The sequence below is a fragment of the Somniosus microcephalus genome, chromosome 12 (genome assembly GCF_052327205.1).
Source record: "Somniosus microcephalus isolate GS21.2 chromosome 12, FLI_Smic_1.0, whole genome shotgun sequence".
Lineage (NCBI taxonomy): Eukaryota > Metazoa > Chordata > Chondrichthyes > Squaliformes > Somniosidae > Somniosus > Somniosus microcephalus.
The window spans coordinates 98,878,525-98,898,303 of NC_140998.1; the positions used below are offsets into that span (position 1 = coordinate 98,878,525).

The window sequence follows — 19,779 nt, forward strand, 5'->3', positions numbered from 1 at the left end:
CTTAATGCTGCCAGCCCGTCACTGTTCTTTTCTGATGAACTTAGATCAGTTACTTACCTTTTCTACCATTGGTCTTGCTTTGGTTTGTTTGGAGGTTATTTTGCAGAAATTGTCTTATTTGTTCAGTTGAGCAGATCTTACATAAAATAATTGTGCAAATTGAAAGTTTTAAATATCGATCCCACTCCCAAAGAAACTTTAACAGGGTGCAGGGAAAGGACAGGGGAGTGGGACTAAATGGATAGCTCTTTCAGACAGCTGCCACAGGATAATGATCCAAATAGCATCTTCCTAAGTTGTAAAATTCTACAATTCTATGAAAAAAATCGTAATGTCTTCACGTTTTTTTAAAGTAAGTCCCCAGCCTAACTTCCTAATTGAAAACTTCTGTAATTCTTACAAGTACTAGATCACTTGTTTAAGTTATCACGGTGAATGACTTTAAACCCTGAATATATACCTGCAATATTATTGATAAATGTATCTTGGTCCACTAATGATTATGCTATTTGTATTATCTATTATCTGGGGGAGGGGCGAGAAAGGGAGTTAAAATTGCAAATCTTTTTTATATATCTATACCCAGCAGTCTCAAAACCAATTGTAAGAATAAAAAGCCTATGTTGTTGTTACAAATTTGGGTCTGCTGCAGGTATCTGATGTCAGTCACTCTCTTAAGCCGTCTGGTTACCTACTTTTTTTTAAACAGTAGTTGACTTCTACTTCCCTGTATTAGCTAGGTGCAGTAGTGAGACCCACAAGTGTTGCAATGAAACTCCCATGTGACCTGAACTGGATCTCCATGTCTTAAGCACATGTAAACCTTTAATCTCTCCAAAGGCAGATCGAGTTAACACTAGGCGAGGAATGTTTGCTTCGGTACACAAGCTGCTTTATACCATGGTAGATAAAACGTACAGAACACTGAGTATGATAAAAGTTGCTTTGTACAAGCAGTTCAACTTTTGTTCATGTACCATTACAAAGATAAAGAACACACTTACTGTAGTCCACATTGGGGGGACTTATTTAATGTAGAAATATGAATTTATTCTGATATCTTTCCTGCCTTTCCTGAAGGTTATTTCTCCTTCACAGCCATTCTGCTGTTGTAATCCCATTGCAGCCCTTCTGCTGCCTTATCTATGCCCCTAGCTACCTGGCTGACCTTGGGTGTTTGCGTTGATTTTTAAAAAGCCTCCCTTCAAAGAATTGCAGAGATCAAATAAATTTATGTTACCAAGGTGCGAGATGTCTCCTGAATGACCAGACATTACTAATAAATAGGCCACTGTTTGGGATGAGTGCAAAACAACTGCCCATCATGCATTTAAATCTCCTCTCATCTGCTTATTGGTGGCCAACCCAGCAATGGGACTGTCTAGGTAAACTACTTCTTTACAGGCAAGCTTTTGTCCCAAAATCATATTAAAATCGCTCATGTCTAAGTCCTTTTCGAGTGTATAAAATGGCCACAAAATTCTGAACCGTGACAGTCATATACAGCCACTTTATTTTTCTGTATAATTCCACAAAATTAGATTGTTACAAACCATGCCTGTAAGAGTTCAAATTAGTGTCTTAGATTTAGTGGCTTTTAGGGTACTGCAGGTTGAGCAGAAAAACTTGCACAAAATCGCAAGACTTGGGCCACCAAAATTGACAATAAATTGAAGAACCAACTAAATTTCTGTCTTAATTCCAGTTGAGTGTACAGGAAGTGCCATTGCAAAGGTACTTTGGTGTGCACATGTTGAATGATGTAATCACAATTTGTTCTGCTTTCTCTTGATCTAGTTCTGAAGATGATCCTTTTCTGTTATATGCAACTATGCATTCAGGCAATCATTGTAAATTCCTTAGTAGAGACCTCATGCGGGATCATAAAGCTTGTTTGTCTGACAAGAACACCCGAAGACTGTTTTTCAAGTGGCAGCGTGGACACCAGCTCGTGCTGTCGATGTACAATCCAGGACACAGGATGAAATTTGAGGTGAGAGGCACACTTTGAACACAATTTAGGAGTACAAAGACTGCAGTGTAATCTTTCGATAAGAAAATTCTTTGTGTGTATATTTTAAGGAGAGTAACTTAGTAAATTATTCTTCCATGTATTTTTTACTGAAACCACATTTGGTTCAGAGGTATAAATTTCATATATTGAGTTTTAATGCTTCAAGGCAATGTATATTCTGAAAAGGAACTCAGTGTTCTCAAAGTTAATATGAAACACGAATTATTATGATCTTGAGCTCTGACCAGGTGCTTTTCTCATGCCTAACACAAAAGTCAACTCCCATACACAAGAACTCTCATTTCCTGCAAAGTCACCTGGGATAGCATGCCGTGGGTGAACAGTAGTTTAGATTTCTGGGTTTTTGTAAAAAAAAAATCACTACACACCCACATTGCTTCTGAGGGTTATTAATATCAGTCAAACCAGAATCTTTCAGATCAAATTGAATTACCAAACAAGTTTATTCACAAAGCGTCTTTTACAGTAGCAGTAAAATCCAGTCAGTTGTCAGTGTAGTTTGAAGCAGTTCATGAAAGAGTTAAACAGGCAAACCAGTTGATTGACTTCCTCTTGAAAAGCCTGCAAAACAAAGCCATTTAAGTAATGGGTAGGTAGACTCTTCTGGGTAGCTTAGTAACACCTTAATTCCTACCAGTTGTAGTTGTATTTGAAATGATGTAGGTATTCCCACCCATGAAGTTCATGTCTTGCCTGTGCATCCATTGGAGCTCAGTCAAAATCATAAATAACTAAAACAAATGCAAAATACTGCGGATCATGGAAATCTGAAATAAAAGCAGGTAATGCTGGAAAACACTCAGCAGGTCGGGCAGCATCTGTGGAGAGAGAAACAGAGTTAATGGGCTGAATTTTTAACACCCAAAAAATGGGTGGGTTGGGGTTGGGCCAGTTGTTAAAAAATTTTGAATCTGAAACCCGACCCGTCCACTTCCGGATTTAACGGAGGCGGGACAAGGGATGGGCAACCAACCTGCTCAGGAGGTGGGTTGGCAATTTAAATATTTTAATGAGGCTAGCAACCTCTGATTTAACCGCCTTTGCCAGTTTTACAGTGGCTGGCCAGGTTTCCCAGGCCTCAGGAAAACCCGGCAGCTGAAGGGAGGCAAGGACAGCTTCGGGGAGAAGGTAAGTGCCTTTACAGCACTGCTTGTGGGCCAGGAGGAGCAGGAGTGCTTCTCGCTGGCACCCCAAGCTCCCCCCACCAAGCCAAGCCTGTCAATCAGGCTGACTTCCCGGCAGGGAACCTGTCAAGTACAAAAGACGCCACTGTGAAGTTAAAACTCTACAGCATGCGGGGAAACCCGGACTTCCGGTTCCCGTCCGAAACTCCGCACCCCCACCCCTGTTAATATCCAGGCCAGTGTTTCAGGTCGATGACCTTTCATCAGATCTGAAATATTAACTCTCTCTCTCTCTCCACAGATGCTGCCTGACATGCTTAGTGCTTTCCGGCATTTTTTTGTTTTCATTTCATAACTAACTCAAATACTTCTGACACTCTTTTTGCTTTTAGAAGCCACTCTATGAAACTAAGGCAATTATTAATGAAGTGAACAGTAAGCTACATTAATATGTATACAAAGTTCTTTGGAAGACCACTTGGGGGGAGGGGTGGATTCACGAGCGTTGTCTAAGCTAGGTATAAGAGTGCTAAGTGAATTGAGTTCAGACAGTGTCATGCCAGTAAGTAAATGGTGCAAAGCCACAGTGTAAAAATCCCCTTACTTTAATACTAATTTCCAGTCTTGCACAGAGGCAACAAGTATGGCTGGTGTCGGAAATTGAAGTGTCGCATTGGTGCAGTAGGGGACTCTTCTTGAGCTAAGGTTAACTAAGGTACATTGATGGAGAAGAACATGGAGTTGACCCATGCTATACTTGATCTGGTAGTGCTCTGCGCTGACACAGGGAAAATATCAAAAGTGCGAAATGTACTCCATTTTCTAGGACTCAAAGTCCTCGCCCTGATGAGCATATTAGTGTTGTAGATGTTACATAAAATTAATGTATTTTGTGAGAGCTTTGTTCACTGGGATTGATCTTCCTTATTTCTACATGAGAAATAGATAGCTAGCATTCAAGAAAATCAAGAAATTTTGTTTTGAAATGTCAGTGGTGAGTCCTAGCAACAAAACATATTTTTATTACTATATAAATGTAGGTGCTACATTTTATCATCATCAGAACAATTAAACATGGTTCAAAAATAGTGCAGAACTAGAATGGCAACAGGAATTTGGTGAGAGTAGGAATTCGGTACAGTGGGGGAAGGAGGAACTAAGTAATTTAAACCAATGGACAGCAGTAAATAAGTAAATAATCGCACTGGAAGAAATAGATAAAGTGACGTCATAATCAACACAGAGAGGAGCGACAGAACCCGAGGAAAGTAAGATAAGTATATAGGTAAGTATATAGATATCCCTTTGTGTGTTTAGTATCTTTAGTGGTTAGTGTTAAGCTTGACTTAGTAAGGATTTAATATTAGTGCAAGTCAAAGGAAAACGAGCTAAGTGATTAAATTCTAACAGCATTTACAGACACTAAAAACTGATAAATAGCTACATAATTATTTACAGTAACTAATTACTAATATATTTAACATCAAGCTAAATTCACCTATTTAATAAATCTAGACCGCAAGTGACCAATTAGTTCAAGAAATAAACTACAGATAACCAACAAATTTATTAAGTTATGGCAGTGCAGACGATGTGTCGGGATTATACTATGTGGGAATTTGGACAATGAGACTGTCCCGGACTGCCACATCTGCAAGTAATGTCTCTGTCTCGACACTCCGGCTCAGAGTTGTTGAGCTGCTGGCTGAGCTAGAGGCACTCCGACACATAGGGAGGAGGAGGAATTACTGGTTAATTTACTCCAGAGTACAATCACATACCAGAGGAAAGCACAGATGCAGGAAGGGGAGAGTGTGTGTCAGTCATCTGGAGAAGGGGAATGTAGGAGAGGTAGTGAAGGAGGTCCAGCAAATACTGCTCCTGTCCAAAAGGTACAAAGTACTCAATACCTGTGAGGATAAGGAGAACATAAGAAATAGGAACAGGAGTAGGCCATTCGGCCCCTCGAGCCTGCTCTGCCATTCAGTAAGATCATGGCTGATCTGATCTTGGCCACAACTCCACTTTCCTACCTGTTCCCCATAACCCTTGACTCCCCTGTATCTCAAAAATCTATCGATCTCTGCCTTGAATATATTCAATGACTCCGCCTCCACAGCTCTCTGGGGTAGAGAATTCCAAAGATTCACGACCCTCTAAAAGAAGAAATTCCTCCTCATCTCCGTCTTAAATGGGCGACCCCTTATCCTAAAACTATTCCCCCCCTAGTTCTAGATTCCCCCACGAGGGGAAATATCCTCTCGGCATTTACCCTGTCAAGCCCCCTCAGAATCTTATATGTTTCAATAAGATCACCTTTCATTCTTCTAAACTCCAATGAGTATATCCCTTCTTAAATAAGGTGACCAAAACTGTACACAGTACTCCAGGTGTGGTCTCAGCAACGCCCTGTACAGTTGTAGCAAGACTTCCCTACTTTTATACTCCATCCCCCTAGCAATAAAGGCCAACATTCCATTTGCCTTCCTAATTACTTGCTGTACCTGCATGCTAACTTTTTGTGTTTCATATATGAGGACACCCAGATCCTTCTATACCGCAGCATTCTGTAGTCTCCATTTAAATAATATTTGGCTTTTCTGTTCTTCCTACCAAAGTGCATAACCTCACATTATACTCCATCTGCCAAATCTTTGCCCACTCACTTAACCTATCTATATCCCTTTGCAGACTCGTTGGGCTGGATTTTCTCAGCCCCGAGGAAGCGGGTATGGAGGCGGGACTGCTGGTAAAGTTGCAGAATTTGGGGGCGAGTGGCAAACCCGCCCCCAACCTGCCTCCGTTCCCTCTTGCCAGGAGGCGGGAAGCCATCCTGCCCCAGGTCCCGTCTCCTTGGAGGCAGGAAGGGATTAAAGCCTATTAACTGCCTGTTAACGAACCTCGCCAGGGTCAGTGAGGCGAGCAGTGGGTCTGCGGGGGTGAGAGGGATCGAAAAGTCCGCTGTGGAGGTGAATGATGGGTGCAAGTGTGGAGAGGTAAGTATGAGAGGTGAGTGTAAAGTGTTAGAAAAAGTTTACTTACCTTTGCTTCTTCCTGCAGGTTTCAACCCTTGGGGATCCGGAGGTGCCTTCTCAAAGCTGTCAAACGCTGACAATTCATATGTCAAAACATTTTCGACAAATGAAATGTCATACGCTGACATCCTCTGTCACCAGCTTTCCCTTAATTGGCCGGCTAAGCCCGCAGAGCGGGCTTAACAAGGTCAATCAAGGGAAAATAGTGTGGATTGGCCAGATGTCGTTGAGGGCGGGACTGAAACCCGAAAACCAGCAGTCGCGCCCCCATTGACAAAATCCAGCCCTCTGTTTTCTGTTAGTTAGCCAATCCTCTATCCATACTAATATATTACCCCCAACACCGTGAGCTCTTATCTTTAGTAACCTTTTTTTATGGCACCTTATTGAATGCCTTTTGGAATCCAAATACACTACATCTACTGGTTCCCCTTGATCCACCCTGCTCGTTACATCCTCAAAGAACTCTACTAAATTTGTCAAACACGTTTTCCCTTTCATAAAACCATGTTGACTCTGCCTGATTGCATTATGATTTTCTAAATGTCCTGCTACTGCTCACTTAATAATGGATTCCCACATTTTCCCAATGACCGATGTTAGGCTAACCGGCCTATCGTTTCCTGCTTTCCGTCTCCCTCCTTTCTTGAATAGGGGCGTTACATTTGCAGTTTTCCAATCCGCTGGGACCTTTCCAGAATCTAGGGAATTTTGGGATTATTACCCGAGCAACGTATAAATTGGCAAAGGGACAAACAGATTAAGAAAGACTGTGGGATGGACAGACAGAATGCCGACCAAGGCACCATGGAGCAGGAGGCTGTCCAACAGGAGGAGGTGCAGAGTAGAAAGGTTGTAGTTATAGGCGATTCTATAATTAAGGAGATAGATAGTATTCCTTGCAGTCAGGATCGAGAGTCCTGAAGGGTTTGTTGCCTACCCGGGGAAGGGACATCTTGAAATGGCTGGAAAATAATCTGGAAAGGGAGAGAATCCAGTTGTGATGCTCCATGTCAAAACCAACGACACAGGAAAGATGAGGGAAGAGGTCCTGCTATCAGGAGTTGGGAGCTAATTTGAAAAGCAGGACCTCAAGGGTAATAATCTCTACCTGAGCCATGTACAAATTGGCACAGGGACAAACAGATTAAGAAAGTCAACACGTGGTTTTAAAAAAAAAATTCGTTCCTGGGATGTGGGCATCGCTGGCAAGGCCAGCATTTAATGCCCATCCCTAATTACCCTTGAGAAGATGGTGGTGAGCCGCCTTTTTGAACCACTGCAGTCCGTGTGGTGAAGGTACTCCCACAGTGCTGTTAGGGAGGGTGTTTGACCCAGCGACGATGAAGGAACGGCGATATACTTCCAAGTCAGGATGGAGTGTGACTTGGAGGGGAACTTGGAAGGTGATGATGTTCCCATGCGCCTGCTGCCCTTGTCCTTCTAGGTGGTAGAGGTTGTGGGTTTCGGAGGTACTGTCGAAGAAGCCTTGGTGAGTTATTGCAGTGCATCTTGTAGATGGTACACACTGTAGCCACGGTACGCTGGTGGTGGAGGGAGTGAATGTTGAAGGTGATGGATGGGGTGCCAATCAAGCGGGCTGCTTTGTCTTGGATGGTGTTGAGCTTCTTGAGTGTTGTTGGAGCTGCACTCATCCAGGCAAGTGGAGAGTATTCCATCACACTCCTGACTTGTGCCTTGTAGATAGTGGATAGGCTTTGGGGTGTCAGGAGGTGACATACTCGCCACAGAATACCCAGCCTCTGACCTGCTCTTGTAGCCATAGTATTTATGTGGCTGATCCAGTTAAGTTTCTGGTCAGTGGTGACCCCCCCCCAGGATGTTGATGTTGGCGGATTCAGCAATGGGTAATGCTGTTGATTGTCAAGGGGCGGTGGTTAGACGCTCTCTTGTTGGAGATAGTCATTGCCTGGAACTTGTGTGGCGCAACTGTTGCTTGCCACTTACTAGCCCAAGCCTGAATGTCGTCCAGGTCTTGCTGCATGCGGGCATAGAATGCTTCATTTTCTGAGGAGTTGCGAATAGCACTGAACACTGCAATCATCAGCGAACATCCCCACTTATGACCTTATGATGGAGACAAGGTCATTGATGAAGCAGCTGAAGATGGTTGGGCCGAGGACTCCTGCAGTGATGTCCTGGGGCTGAGATTATTGGCTTCCACCCACCACAAACGTCTGTGCTAGATATGACTGCAGCCAGTGGAGAGTTTTTCCCCTGATTCCCATTGACTTCAATTTTACGAGGGCTTCTTGATGCCACACTCGGTCAAATGCTGCCTTGATATCAAGGGCAGTCATTCTCACCTCACCTCTGGAATTCAGCTCTTTTGTCCATGTTTGGACCAAGGCTGTAATGAGGTCTCGAGCCAAGTGGTCCTGGCGGAACCCAAACTGAGCATTGGTGAGCAGGTTATTGGTGAGTAAGTGCCGCTTGATAGCACTGTCAACGACACCTTCTTTCACTTTGCTGATGATTGAGAGTAGACTGATGGGGCAATAATTGGCCGGATTGGATTTGTCCTGCTTTTTGTGGACATTACATTCCTGGGCAGTTTTCTACAGTGTCGGGTAGATGCCAGTGTTGTAGCTGTACTGGAACAGCTTGGCTAGAGGCGTGGCTAGTTCTAGAGCACAAGTCTTCAGCATGACAGCCGGGATATTGTCGGGCCTATAGCTTTTGCGGTATCCAGTATGCTCAGCCGTTTCTTGATATCACGTGGAGTGAATCGAATTGGCAGAAGACTGGCTTCTGTAATGGTGGGGACCTCAGGAGGAGGCCGAGATGGATCATCCACTCGTCACTTCTGGCTGAAGATGGCTGCAAACGCTTCAGCTTTGTCTTTTGAACTCGCATGCTGGGCTCCACCAACATTGAGGATGGGAATGTTCATGGAGCGTTCTCCTCCCGTCACTTGTTTAATGGTCCACCACTATTCACGACTGGATGTGGCAGGACTGCAGAGCTTTGATCTGATCTATTGGTTGTGGGATCGCTTAGCTGTCTAAAGCATGCTGCTTCAGTTGTTTAGCATGCATGTAGTCCAGTGTTGCAGCTTCCCCAAGTTGGCACCTCATTCTTAGGTACGACTGGTGCTGCTCCTGGCATGCTCTTCTACACTCCTTATTGAACCAGGGTTGGTCCCCTGGCTTGACGGTAATGGTAGAGTGAGGGATATGCCGGGCCATAAGGTTACAGATTGTTGTGGAATACAATTCTGCTGCTGCTGATGGCCCATAGCGTCTCATGGATGCCCAGTTTTGAGCTGCTAGATCTGTTCTGAATCTATCCCATTTAGCACGGTGGTAGTGCCACATGACACAATGGAGGGTATCCTCCATGTGAAAAAGGAACTTCAACTTCATAAGGACTGTGCAGTGGTCACTGCTACCAATACTTTTTTTTTAATTCATTGATGGGATGTGGGCGTCGCTGGCTGGCTAGGCCTGCATTTAGTGCCCATCCCTAATTGCCCTTGAGAAGATGGTGGTGAGACGCCTTCTTGAACCGCTGCAGTCCATATGGTGTAGGTACACCCACAATACTGTTAGGAAGGGAGTTCCAGGATTTTGGCCCAGCGACAGTGAAGGAACGGCGATACAGGTCCAAGTCAGGATGGTGTGTGGCTTGGAGGGGAACTTGTAGGTGGTGATGTTCCCATGCATCTGCTGCCCTTGTCCTTCTAAGTGGTAGAGGTCGCGGGTTTGGAAGGTGCTGTTGAAGGAGCTTTGGCGAGTTGCTGCAGTGCATCTTGTAGATGGTACACACTGCAGCCACAGTGCGCTGGTGGTGGAGGGAGTGAATGTTGAAGGTGGTGGATGGAGTGCCAATCAAGCGGGCTGCTTTATCCTGAATGGTGTCGAGCTTCTTGAGTGTTGTTGGAGCTGCACTCATGTCATGGACAGTTGCATCTGTGACAGATAGATTGGTGAGGACGAGGTCAGGTAGGTTTTTCCCTCCTGTTGGCTCTATCACCACTTGCTGCAGGCGCAGTCTGGCAGCTATGTCCTTAGGACTCGGCCAGCTCGGTCAGTAATGGTGTTACCAAGCCACTCTTGATGATGGACATTGAAGTCCCCCACCCAGAGTACATTCTGTGCCCTTGCTACCCTCAGTGCTTCTTCCAAGTGGTGTTCAACATGGAGGAGTAATGATTCATCAACTGAGGGAGGACGGTAGGTGGTAATCAGCAGGTTTCCTTGCCCATGTTTGACCTGATGCCATGAGACTTCATGGGGTCCAGAGTCAATGTTGAGGACTCCCAGGGCCACTCCCTCCTGACTGTATACCACTGTGCCGCCACCTCTGGTGGGTCTGTCCTGCCGTTGGGACAGGACATATTTAGGGATGGTGATGGAGGAGTCTGGGACATTGGCTGAAACGATGGGACAGACTGCACTGAACCAGGCTGAGACCAAGGTCCTAGCAGAAAGGATAACATGGGCTGTAAATAAGACTTTAAACTATAACATGGGGGGAGGGACTGCTAGTAATTACAGAAATCTAATTAGAAAAGAATCAGGAAAAGAGATTAAGGAAGGAATAGGACGAATGGCCAGAGATCAGATAAAATCATAGAGCATAAAGGTTGTGGTAAACCACTGTTAACCCTGTACATGTCTGTGTGGTAAACCACTGTTAACTCTGTACAAGTCTGGGCATGTCTCCTCCCCTGGCTCCACCCCTAAGCCCGGGTATAAAGGTGACTCACCACCCTTCCCCCGGGAGCTCTTAGGATGGATCCACTAGCAGAGGCATGCTCCAGTTCTTAGTCAATAAAAGCCTACTTCGTATAAGTTCAACTCGTAGTCTTTGGTGTTGTTGATAGTGCATCAAAGGTAAAATAACTACTAAAAATAAAGAGAGAGTAATAATAAAGAAGGACAATTTAAACTGTCAGTACAGTACTGTATGTACTATTCAAAACAAAATGATTGAACTGGGGGCAATCATTTGTAGAAAGGGTCCGGATATAGTAGGGATGACTGAAACATGGCTACATAGAGAACAGGTTTGGCAACTAAATATTGCCGGATAAAACACATTTAGGAAGGAAGGAGAGAGGTGGAGTAGCTTTACTAGTTAAAGATAACATAATGGCGGTAAAAAATGAGGATGTAACTAGCAGTAAGATAGATACATAATCTACATGGATTGAGTTAAAAGATAAGAAGGGAGCAATCACCCTAATAGGGGTATACTATAGACTACCAAATAGTGGAAGGGAATTGGAGGAAGAAATATGTAGGCAAATCTATGAGGTGAGTAGCAGGCATAGAATAATAATCATGGGAGATTTCAACTACACCCAAATAAACTGGGAGGAAGAAGTAGCGAAAGGAGAAAAGGGAATTGAGTTTTTAGTGTATACAGGACTCCTTTCTTACTCAGTACACACGAAGTCCAACAAGAAAAGAATTATTGCTGGATCTTGTAATATGTAATGAACCAGAACAGATAGGAGAATTAAGAGTAGGAGAGCATCTTAGCAGTAATGATCACAACATAGTAAGGTTCAAGATTAGGATCGATAGTGACATAAGTAGGACAAAGACTAGGGTAATAGATTGGAAAAGAGCAAATTATGATGAAATGAGGGTGGGAATAAAGAAGGTAAAGTGGGAGAAAATCTTGAAAAACAAAGAGAAAAACAGCGGGAAATCTTTAAAAGGGTAATCAATAGAGTTCAAGAGAAATGTATTCCAATAAAAGTAAAAAAACAAGTAACCTAATTATGGAGCAGCGTAGATGAATCAAGAACTAAAGGAAACATTGAATCTGAAGAAAAAGGCATATAAGAAGTACTTAGATACTAAAGGAAAGGAGGACAAAAAGGAATACGAAGAACTTAGGAGTTTAAAAAAAAAGTCGTAACGGTAAAGAGAAATTACATAATCAAATTATCAAGGAATATGAAAAGAAATAATAAATTGTTCTATGGACACATAAATAAATTAAAAAAGGAAAATTAAAGTAGGGATAGGACCACCAAAGGATGAGCAAGTTACACTCACAGGTAATGACAGAGTATTGAATAACTACTTGGCCTAGTTTTTGATAAAGAAGATAATGAAATAGATACTTCACTAGAGGATGAGCTTTAAAAGGATATTAATACAATTGGGATAGAAGAGGGGGTAGTGCCAGAGGACTGGCGGACAGCTAATGTTGTTCCTACATACAGAAAGGGAGATAGAACAAAGCCTGGGAACCATAAAACAGTCAGCTTAACATCAGTGATAGAAAAGATACTGGAATCTATACTAAAAGAAATAATAGAAGAGCATCTAGAGAGAGATAATATAACAAAAAAGTAGCATAGATTCTGAAAGGCTAAATCACGCTTAACTAACCTGATAGAATTCTTTGAAGAGGTAACAGAAAGAGTAGACAAGGGTAATGTATTAGATGTCATATACTTGGATTTTTAAAAGATCTTTGATAAAGTACCACACGCTAGACTCATGACAAAGGTTATGGCTTGGAAACATAGAAACATAGAAGATAGGAGCAGGAGTAGGCCATTCGGCCCCTCGAGCCTGCTCCGCCATTCAATGCGATCATGGCTGATCATCCAAATTCAGTACCCGGTCCCTGCTTTCTCCCCATATCCCTTGATCCCTTTAGCCTTAAGAAATATATCCAACTACTTCTTGAATATATTTAATGTATTGGCCTCTACTGCCTTCTGTGGTAGAGAAGTCCACAGGTTCACCACTCTCTGGGTGAAGAAATTCCTCCTCATTTCTGTCCTAAATGGCCTACCCCTTATCCTTAGACTGTGACCCCTGGTTCTGGACTCCCTGACCATCGGGAACATCCTTCCTGCATCTAGTCTGTCCAGTCCTGTCAGAATTTTATAAGTTTCAATGAGATCCCCTCTCATTCTTCTAAACTCCAGCGAGTACAAGCCCAATCGCCCCAATCTCTCCTCATACGTCATTCCTGCCATCCCAGGTATCAGCCTGGTGAATCTTCGCTGAACTCCTTCTATGGCAAGAACATCCTTCCTCAGATAAGGCGACCAAAACTGCACAATAAGGCGACCAAAACTGCACACAATACTCAAGATGTGGTCTCACCAAGGCCCTGTACAACTGCAGCAAGACATCCTTGTTCCTGTACTCAAACCCTCTCGCTACGAAGGCCAACATGCCATTTGCCTTCTTAACCGCCTGCTGCACCTGCATGCTTACCGTCAGCGACTGGTGCACAAGGACACCCAGGTCTCGTTGCACTTCCCCTTCTCCCAATCTATTGCCATTCAGATAATAATCTGCCTTCCTGTTTTTGCCACCAAAGTGGATAACCTCGCATTTATCCACGTTATATTGCATCTGCCATGCTTTTGCCCAATCACCCAACCTGTCCAAATCATCCTGGAGTTTCTCGGCATCCTCCTCACAGCACACACGCCCACCCAGCTTTGTGTTGTCTGCAAATTTGGAGATATTACATCTAGTTCCCTTGTATAGATCATTAATATATATTGTGAATAGCTGGGGCCCAAGGACCGATCCCTGCGGTACCCCACTAGTCACTGCTTGCCACTCGGAAAAAGACCCGTTTATTCCAACTCTTTGCTTTCTGTCTGCCAACCAGTTCTCTATCCAAGTCAATACCTTGCCCCCAATCCCATGTGCCTTAACTTTACACGCTAACCTCTTATGCGGGACCTTATCAAAAGCCTTCTTAAAGTCCAAATACACCACATCCACTGGTTCTCCCTTATCTATTTTACCAGTTACATCCTCAAAAAATTCCAGTAGATTAGTCAAGCAAGATTTACCTTTTGTGAATCCATGTTGACTTTGTCCGATCGTGTCACTGTTTTCCAAGTGCTCTGCTATTACATCTTTTATAATGGACTCTAGCATTTTCCCCACTACCGATGTCAGGCTTACCGGTCTGTAATTCCCCGTTTTCTCTCTACCACCTTTTTTGAATAGTGGGGTAACATTAGCTACCATCCAATCCATGGGTACTGTTCCAGATTCCATCGAATGCTGGAAGATGATCAGCAAAGCATCAACTATTTCTAGGGCCACTTCCTTAAGTACCCTGGGATGTAGATTATCAGGCCCTGGGGTTTTATCAGCCTTCAATCCCATCAATTTCCCTAACACCATTTCCCTACAAATACTGATTTCTTTCAGTTCCTCCCTTTCATCAGACCCTATGTTCCCCGACATCTCTAGGAGGTTATTTGTGTCCTCCTTTGTGAAGACAGAACCAAAATATATATTTAATTGGTCTGCCATTTCTTTGTTCCCCATTATAAATTCCCCAGATTCTGACTGCAAGGGACCTACGCTTGACTTCACCAATCTTTTTCTCTTCACATATCTATAAAAGCTTTTACAGTCAGTTTTTATGTTCCCGGCAAGCTTACTCTCATACTCTATTTTCCCCCTCTTAATTAATCCCTTTGTCCTCCTTTGTTGAATCCTAAACTGCTCCCAATCCTCAGGCTTACTGCTTTTTCTGGCCAATTTATATGTCCTCTCCTTGGATCTTATGCTATCCCTAATTTCCCTTGTTAGCCACGGTTGAGTCACCTTTTTTGTTTTATTTTTATGCCAAACTGGGATGAACAAATTCTGTAGTTCATCCATGCGGTGTTTGAATGTTTGCCATTGCCTATCCACCGTCAACCCTTTGAGTGACATTCTCCAATCAATCCTACCCAACTCGCGCCTCAGACCATTGTAGTTTCCTTTATTTAAATTTAGGACCCTAGTCTCTGAGTCGACTACTTCATTCTCCATCTTAATGAAGAATTCGATCATATTATGATCGCTCCGACCCAAGGGGCCTCGTACAACAAGATTGCCAATTAATCCTTTCTCGTTACATAATACCCAGTCTAAGATGGCCTGATCTCTGGTTGGTTCCTCGACATATTGGTCCAGGAAACCATCCCTTAAACACTCCAGGAATTCCTCCTCCACAGTATTGTTACTAATTTGGTTAGCCCACTCTATATGTAGATTAAAGTCACCCATGATGACTGCTGTGCCCTTATTGCACGCTTCTCTAATTTCCCTTTTAATGCTGTCCCCAACCTCCGCATTACTGTTTGGAGGTCTATATACCACTCCCACTAACGTTTTCTGCCCCTTGGTATTTCTCAGTTCTACCCATACAGATTCCACATCATCAGAGCTAATATCCTTCCTTACAATTGTGTTAATCCCTTCTTTAACCAGCAATGCTACCCCACCTCCCTTTCCTTTTTGCCTATCTTTCCTGACTATTGAATACCCCTGGATTTTGAGTTCCCAGCCTTGGCCACCCTGGAGCCATGTTTCCGTAATCCCAATCAAATCATATTCGTTTACCTCTATTTGCGCAGCTAATTCATCCACCTTATTAGGAATGCTCCTCGCATTAAGACACAAAGCCTTCAGGCTTGTTTTTTTAATGCTCTTACACCTATTAGAATTATTATTTACTGTGGCCATGTTTGATTTAAACCGTTGATTTCTCTGACAGCCACTTTTGTTTTTCTCCTTCCTATCTTTTGCTTTTATCCTTGTTTCCCTTTCCTCTGTCCCCTTGCTCAGGTTCCCAACCCCCTGCCATTTTAGTTTAAACCCTCCCCCAGAGCACTAGCAAACACTCCCCCTAGGACATCGGTCCTGGCCCTGCCCAGGTGCAAACCGTCCGGTTTGAACTGGTCCCACCTCCCCCAGAACCGGCTCCAATGTCCCAGGAATTTGAATCCCTCCCCCTTGCACCATTCCTCTAGCCACGTAGTCATCTGAAATATCCTTCTATTTCTACTCTGACTAGCACGTGGCACTGGTAGCAATCCTGAGATTACTACCTTTGAGGTCCTATTTTTTAATTTACCTCCTAACTCCCTATATTCCGCTTTTAGGACCTCATCCCGCTTTTTACCTATATCGTTGGTACCTATATGTACCACGACAACTGGCTGTTCACCCTCCCCTTCCAAGATGTTCTGCAGCCGCTCTGAGACATCCTTGACCTTTGCACCAGGGAGGCAACACACCATCCTGGAGTCTCGTTTGCGGCCGCAGAAACGCCTACCTATTCCCCTTACAATAGAATCCCCTATTACTATAGCTCTCCCCCTCTTTTTCCTCCCGTCCTGTGCAGCAGAGCCACCTCTGGTGCCAGGAAGTCGGCTGCTGCTGCCTTCCTCTGGTAAGCCATCCCCACCAACAGTACTCAAAGTGGTGTATCTGTTTGAGAGGGGGATGTCCACAGGGAACCCCTGCACTACCTGCCTGTGCCTAGTACTCTGTCTGTTGGTCACCCATTCCCTTTCTGCCTGGCCAACCTTTGCCTGCGGTGTGACCAACTGATCAAACGTGCTATTCACGACCTCCTCAGCCTCGCGAATGGTCCAGTATGAATCCAATCGCAGCTCCAGCACCACAATGCGGTCTGCCAGTAGCTGCAGCTGGACACACTTCCTGTACACATAGTTGTCAGGGACACAGGAAGTGTCCCTGAGTTCCCGCATAGTGCAGGAGGAGCATACAATGGGGCCGGGCTGTCCTGCCATGACTTACCCTTTAATTAATTGCAATTAAATTAAATCAAATCAATCCCACCAATTACACTACCGTTAAATAGTATATTTAAGGGCCCTGGTTTATAAACAGTCCCCGCTACACCACAGAGACTTTAGAAACTATAAACCACAGAGTTAAAGTTTATAAAGAGAGAAATACTCACCAACCAATCACTTACCTGCTTTCTGGTGACGTCACACTTCGATTACTTTTTACTTCTTTCCCTCTGAGATTGGAGATTGGTAAAACTACCTGGTCTCTTGGAGCCTTTTGTACTGCCGCCGCTCCGCGATTCCCGCCGAGATTTCGCCCGCTGACGCTCTGAGGCCTACCTGGTCTCTTGGAGCCTTTTGTACTGCCGCCGCTCCGCGATTACCGCCGAGATTTCGCCTGCTGACGCTCTGGCGCCTTTTTTTACTGCCGCCGCTCCGCGATTCCCGCCGAGATTTCACCCGCTGACGCTCTGAGGCCTACTTGGTCTCTTAGAGCCTTTTGTACTGCCGCCGCTCCGCGATTCCCGCCGAAATTTTGCCCGCTGACGCTCTGAAGCCTACCTGGTCTCTTGCAGCCTTTTGTACTGCCGCCGCTCCGCGATTCCCGCCGAGCTTTCGCCCGCTGACGCTCGTGGAGTCAGGGCAAATAACTGAATGGATAGCAAATTGGCTATAAAATAGAATGCAGTGAGATTGGGGTAAAGGGTAGTTACTCAGATTGGAGGAAGGTAGAAAAGAAAAGACTTGGAGGTGACCTGATAGAGGTCTTTACAATTATGAATGGGTTGGACAGGGTAGATGTGGAGAGAATGTTTCCACTTGTGGGAGAATCAAAACTAGGGGTCATAAATACAAAATAGTTACTAATAAATCCAGTAGGGAAATAAGGAGAAATTTCTTTACTCAGAGAGTGGTTAGAATGTGCAACTGGCTACCACAAGAAGTGTTGAGGCAAATAGCTTACATGCTTTCAAAAGAAAACTACACGAGTACATGAGAGAAAAGGGAATAGAAAAATATGCTGAAAGGCTGAGATGGGGCAAATAGAACGGGAGGAGACTTGTGTGGAGTATAAACACCAGCACAGACTAGTTGGGCCGAATGGCCTGTTTCTGTGCTGTGTATTCTATGTACAGTATTTTTGTAGGCCTGACTGTATAACATTGAAAGTATGACCAAAATGACTTTTAAAGTTGCATTTTCAGTCTGTTTACTAGCATGTGTGAACCGGTTCTTAAGTGCTTAGTTTGGCTGGAAGGTGAAGTAACTTCATTTCGAAATACTACAGTTAAGTGTTTAATTTATTATACAAATAAATCAAGTGTTTAATTAATCAGATCCAGGGGATAAAATTTAAATTAACTTAATAGAGGATGCTAACATTAAAGGGTTCTGAATTTCATTAAATTAAAATCTGATATATATATAAATAATAAATACTTACAGAAATAATAAAATAAAGAAGTTAAATTTTAAAAAGGCTAATTAGCTACAAATTAACCTGAAATCAAGTTAAATTGAGGTCTATCTATAATAATATAGATAGACCTCAAGTAGTTGTATTATATCTAGAATTAAATTAATACTAATAAATAAATAAAAACTGGAAATGGCAGTGTTGGGACTGTAATATGTGGGAGTTTATGGACAGTGAGACTGTCCTAGATTGCCACATCAACAGTAAATGTCTCTGGCTTGAGACACTCCGGCTCAGCTTTTTTGAGCTGGAGTACAAGTTAGAGACACTCTGATACAGAAGGGAGGGGAAGGAATTGTTGGATAGTTTTCTCCAGAGTGCAGTCATACCTCAGAGTAAAGCACATGTGCAGCAAGGGGAGTGTGTGACTGTTACTTAGCAGGGTAAGGGGAACCAAGGGAAGATGGAGAAGGAGAGCAGATACTGGTCCTGTCCAACAAGTACAGTGTAATTGCTACCTGTGAGGATAATGATGCAGATTTCGGGGTGGACAGCCAGAATACTAACCATGACACCGTGGGGCAGGAGGCAATCCAAGATGGGTGGGAGGAAGAGCAGAATAGAAAGGTTGTAGTCATAGGGGATTCGATAATTAGGGGGATAGAGAGCGTCCTCTGCACTTATGACCGAGAGTCCAGAAGGGTTTGTTGCCTACCTTGTGTAAAGGTAAAGGATATCTCTGAGCAATTGGAGAGGAACTTGGAAAGGGAGGGGGGAAGATCCAGTTGTCGTGGTCTATGTTGAGACCAATGACATAGAGAAGAACATAAGAAATAGGAGCCATTCGGCCCCTCGAGCCTGCTCCGCCGTTCAATAAGATCATGGCTGATCTTCGACCTCAACTCCACTTTCCTGCACTATCCCCGTATCCCTTGATTCTCTGAATATCCAAAAATCTATCGATCTATGTCTTGAATATACTCAACGACCTAGCCTCCACAGCCCTCTGGGGTAGAGAATTCCAAAGATTCACCACCCTCTGAGTGAAGAAATTTCTCTTCATCTCAGTCCTAAATGGCCAACCCCTTATTCTGAGACTGTGACCCCTGGTTCTAGACTCCCCAGCCAGGGGAACCATCCTCCCTGCATCTACCCTGTCAAGCCCTGTAAGAATTTTGTATGTTTCAATGAGATCACCTCTCATTCTTCTAAACTCTAGAGAATATAGGCCTAGTCAACTCAATCTCTCCTCATAGGACAATCCCCCCATCCCAGGAATCAGCCTGGTGAATCTTCGTTACACTCCCTCTATGGCATGTATATCCTTCCTTAGGTAAGGAGACCAAAACTGTACACAATACTCCAGGTGTGGTCTCACCAGGGCCCTATATAATTGCAGTAAGAAAAGGGAGGCGGTCCAGCTAAGGGAATATCAGAAGTTACAAATTAAATTCAAAAACTGGACCTCACGGGTGGTAATCTCAGGATGGCTACCCGAGCCACATGCTAATTGGCATAGGGATAGGTAGATCAGGAAGGTGAATGCGTGGCTGAAAGACTGGTGTTGGAAGGAGACGTTCCATTTCATGACACACTGGCACCAGTAC

The 19,779-nt window shown here is 43.9% G+C and overlaps 1 protein-coding gene across 1 annotated transcript in view; it reads left to right on the forward strand.

Moving 5' to 3' along the window:
• The window catches only part of prorp (protein only RNase P catalytic subunit), a 107,775-nt gene that overhangs the window by 71,874 nt on the left and 16,122 nt on the right, over positions 1–19,779 (forward strand). The window contains exon 6 of the mRNA XM_086003329.1: positions 1,798–1,993. Coding sequence (XP_085859455.1) covers positions 1,798–1,993 — 196 coding nt within the window. The remainder of the gene's footprint in view (positions 1–1,797; positions 1,994–19,779) is intronic.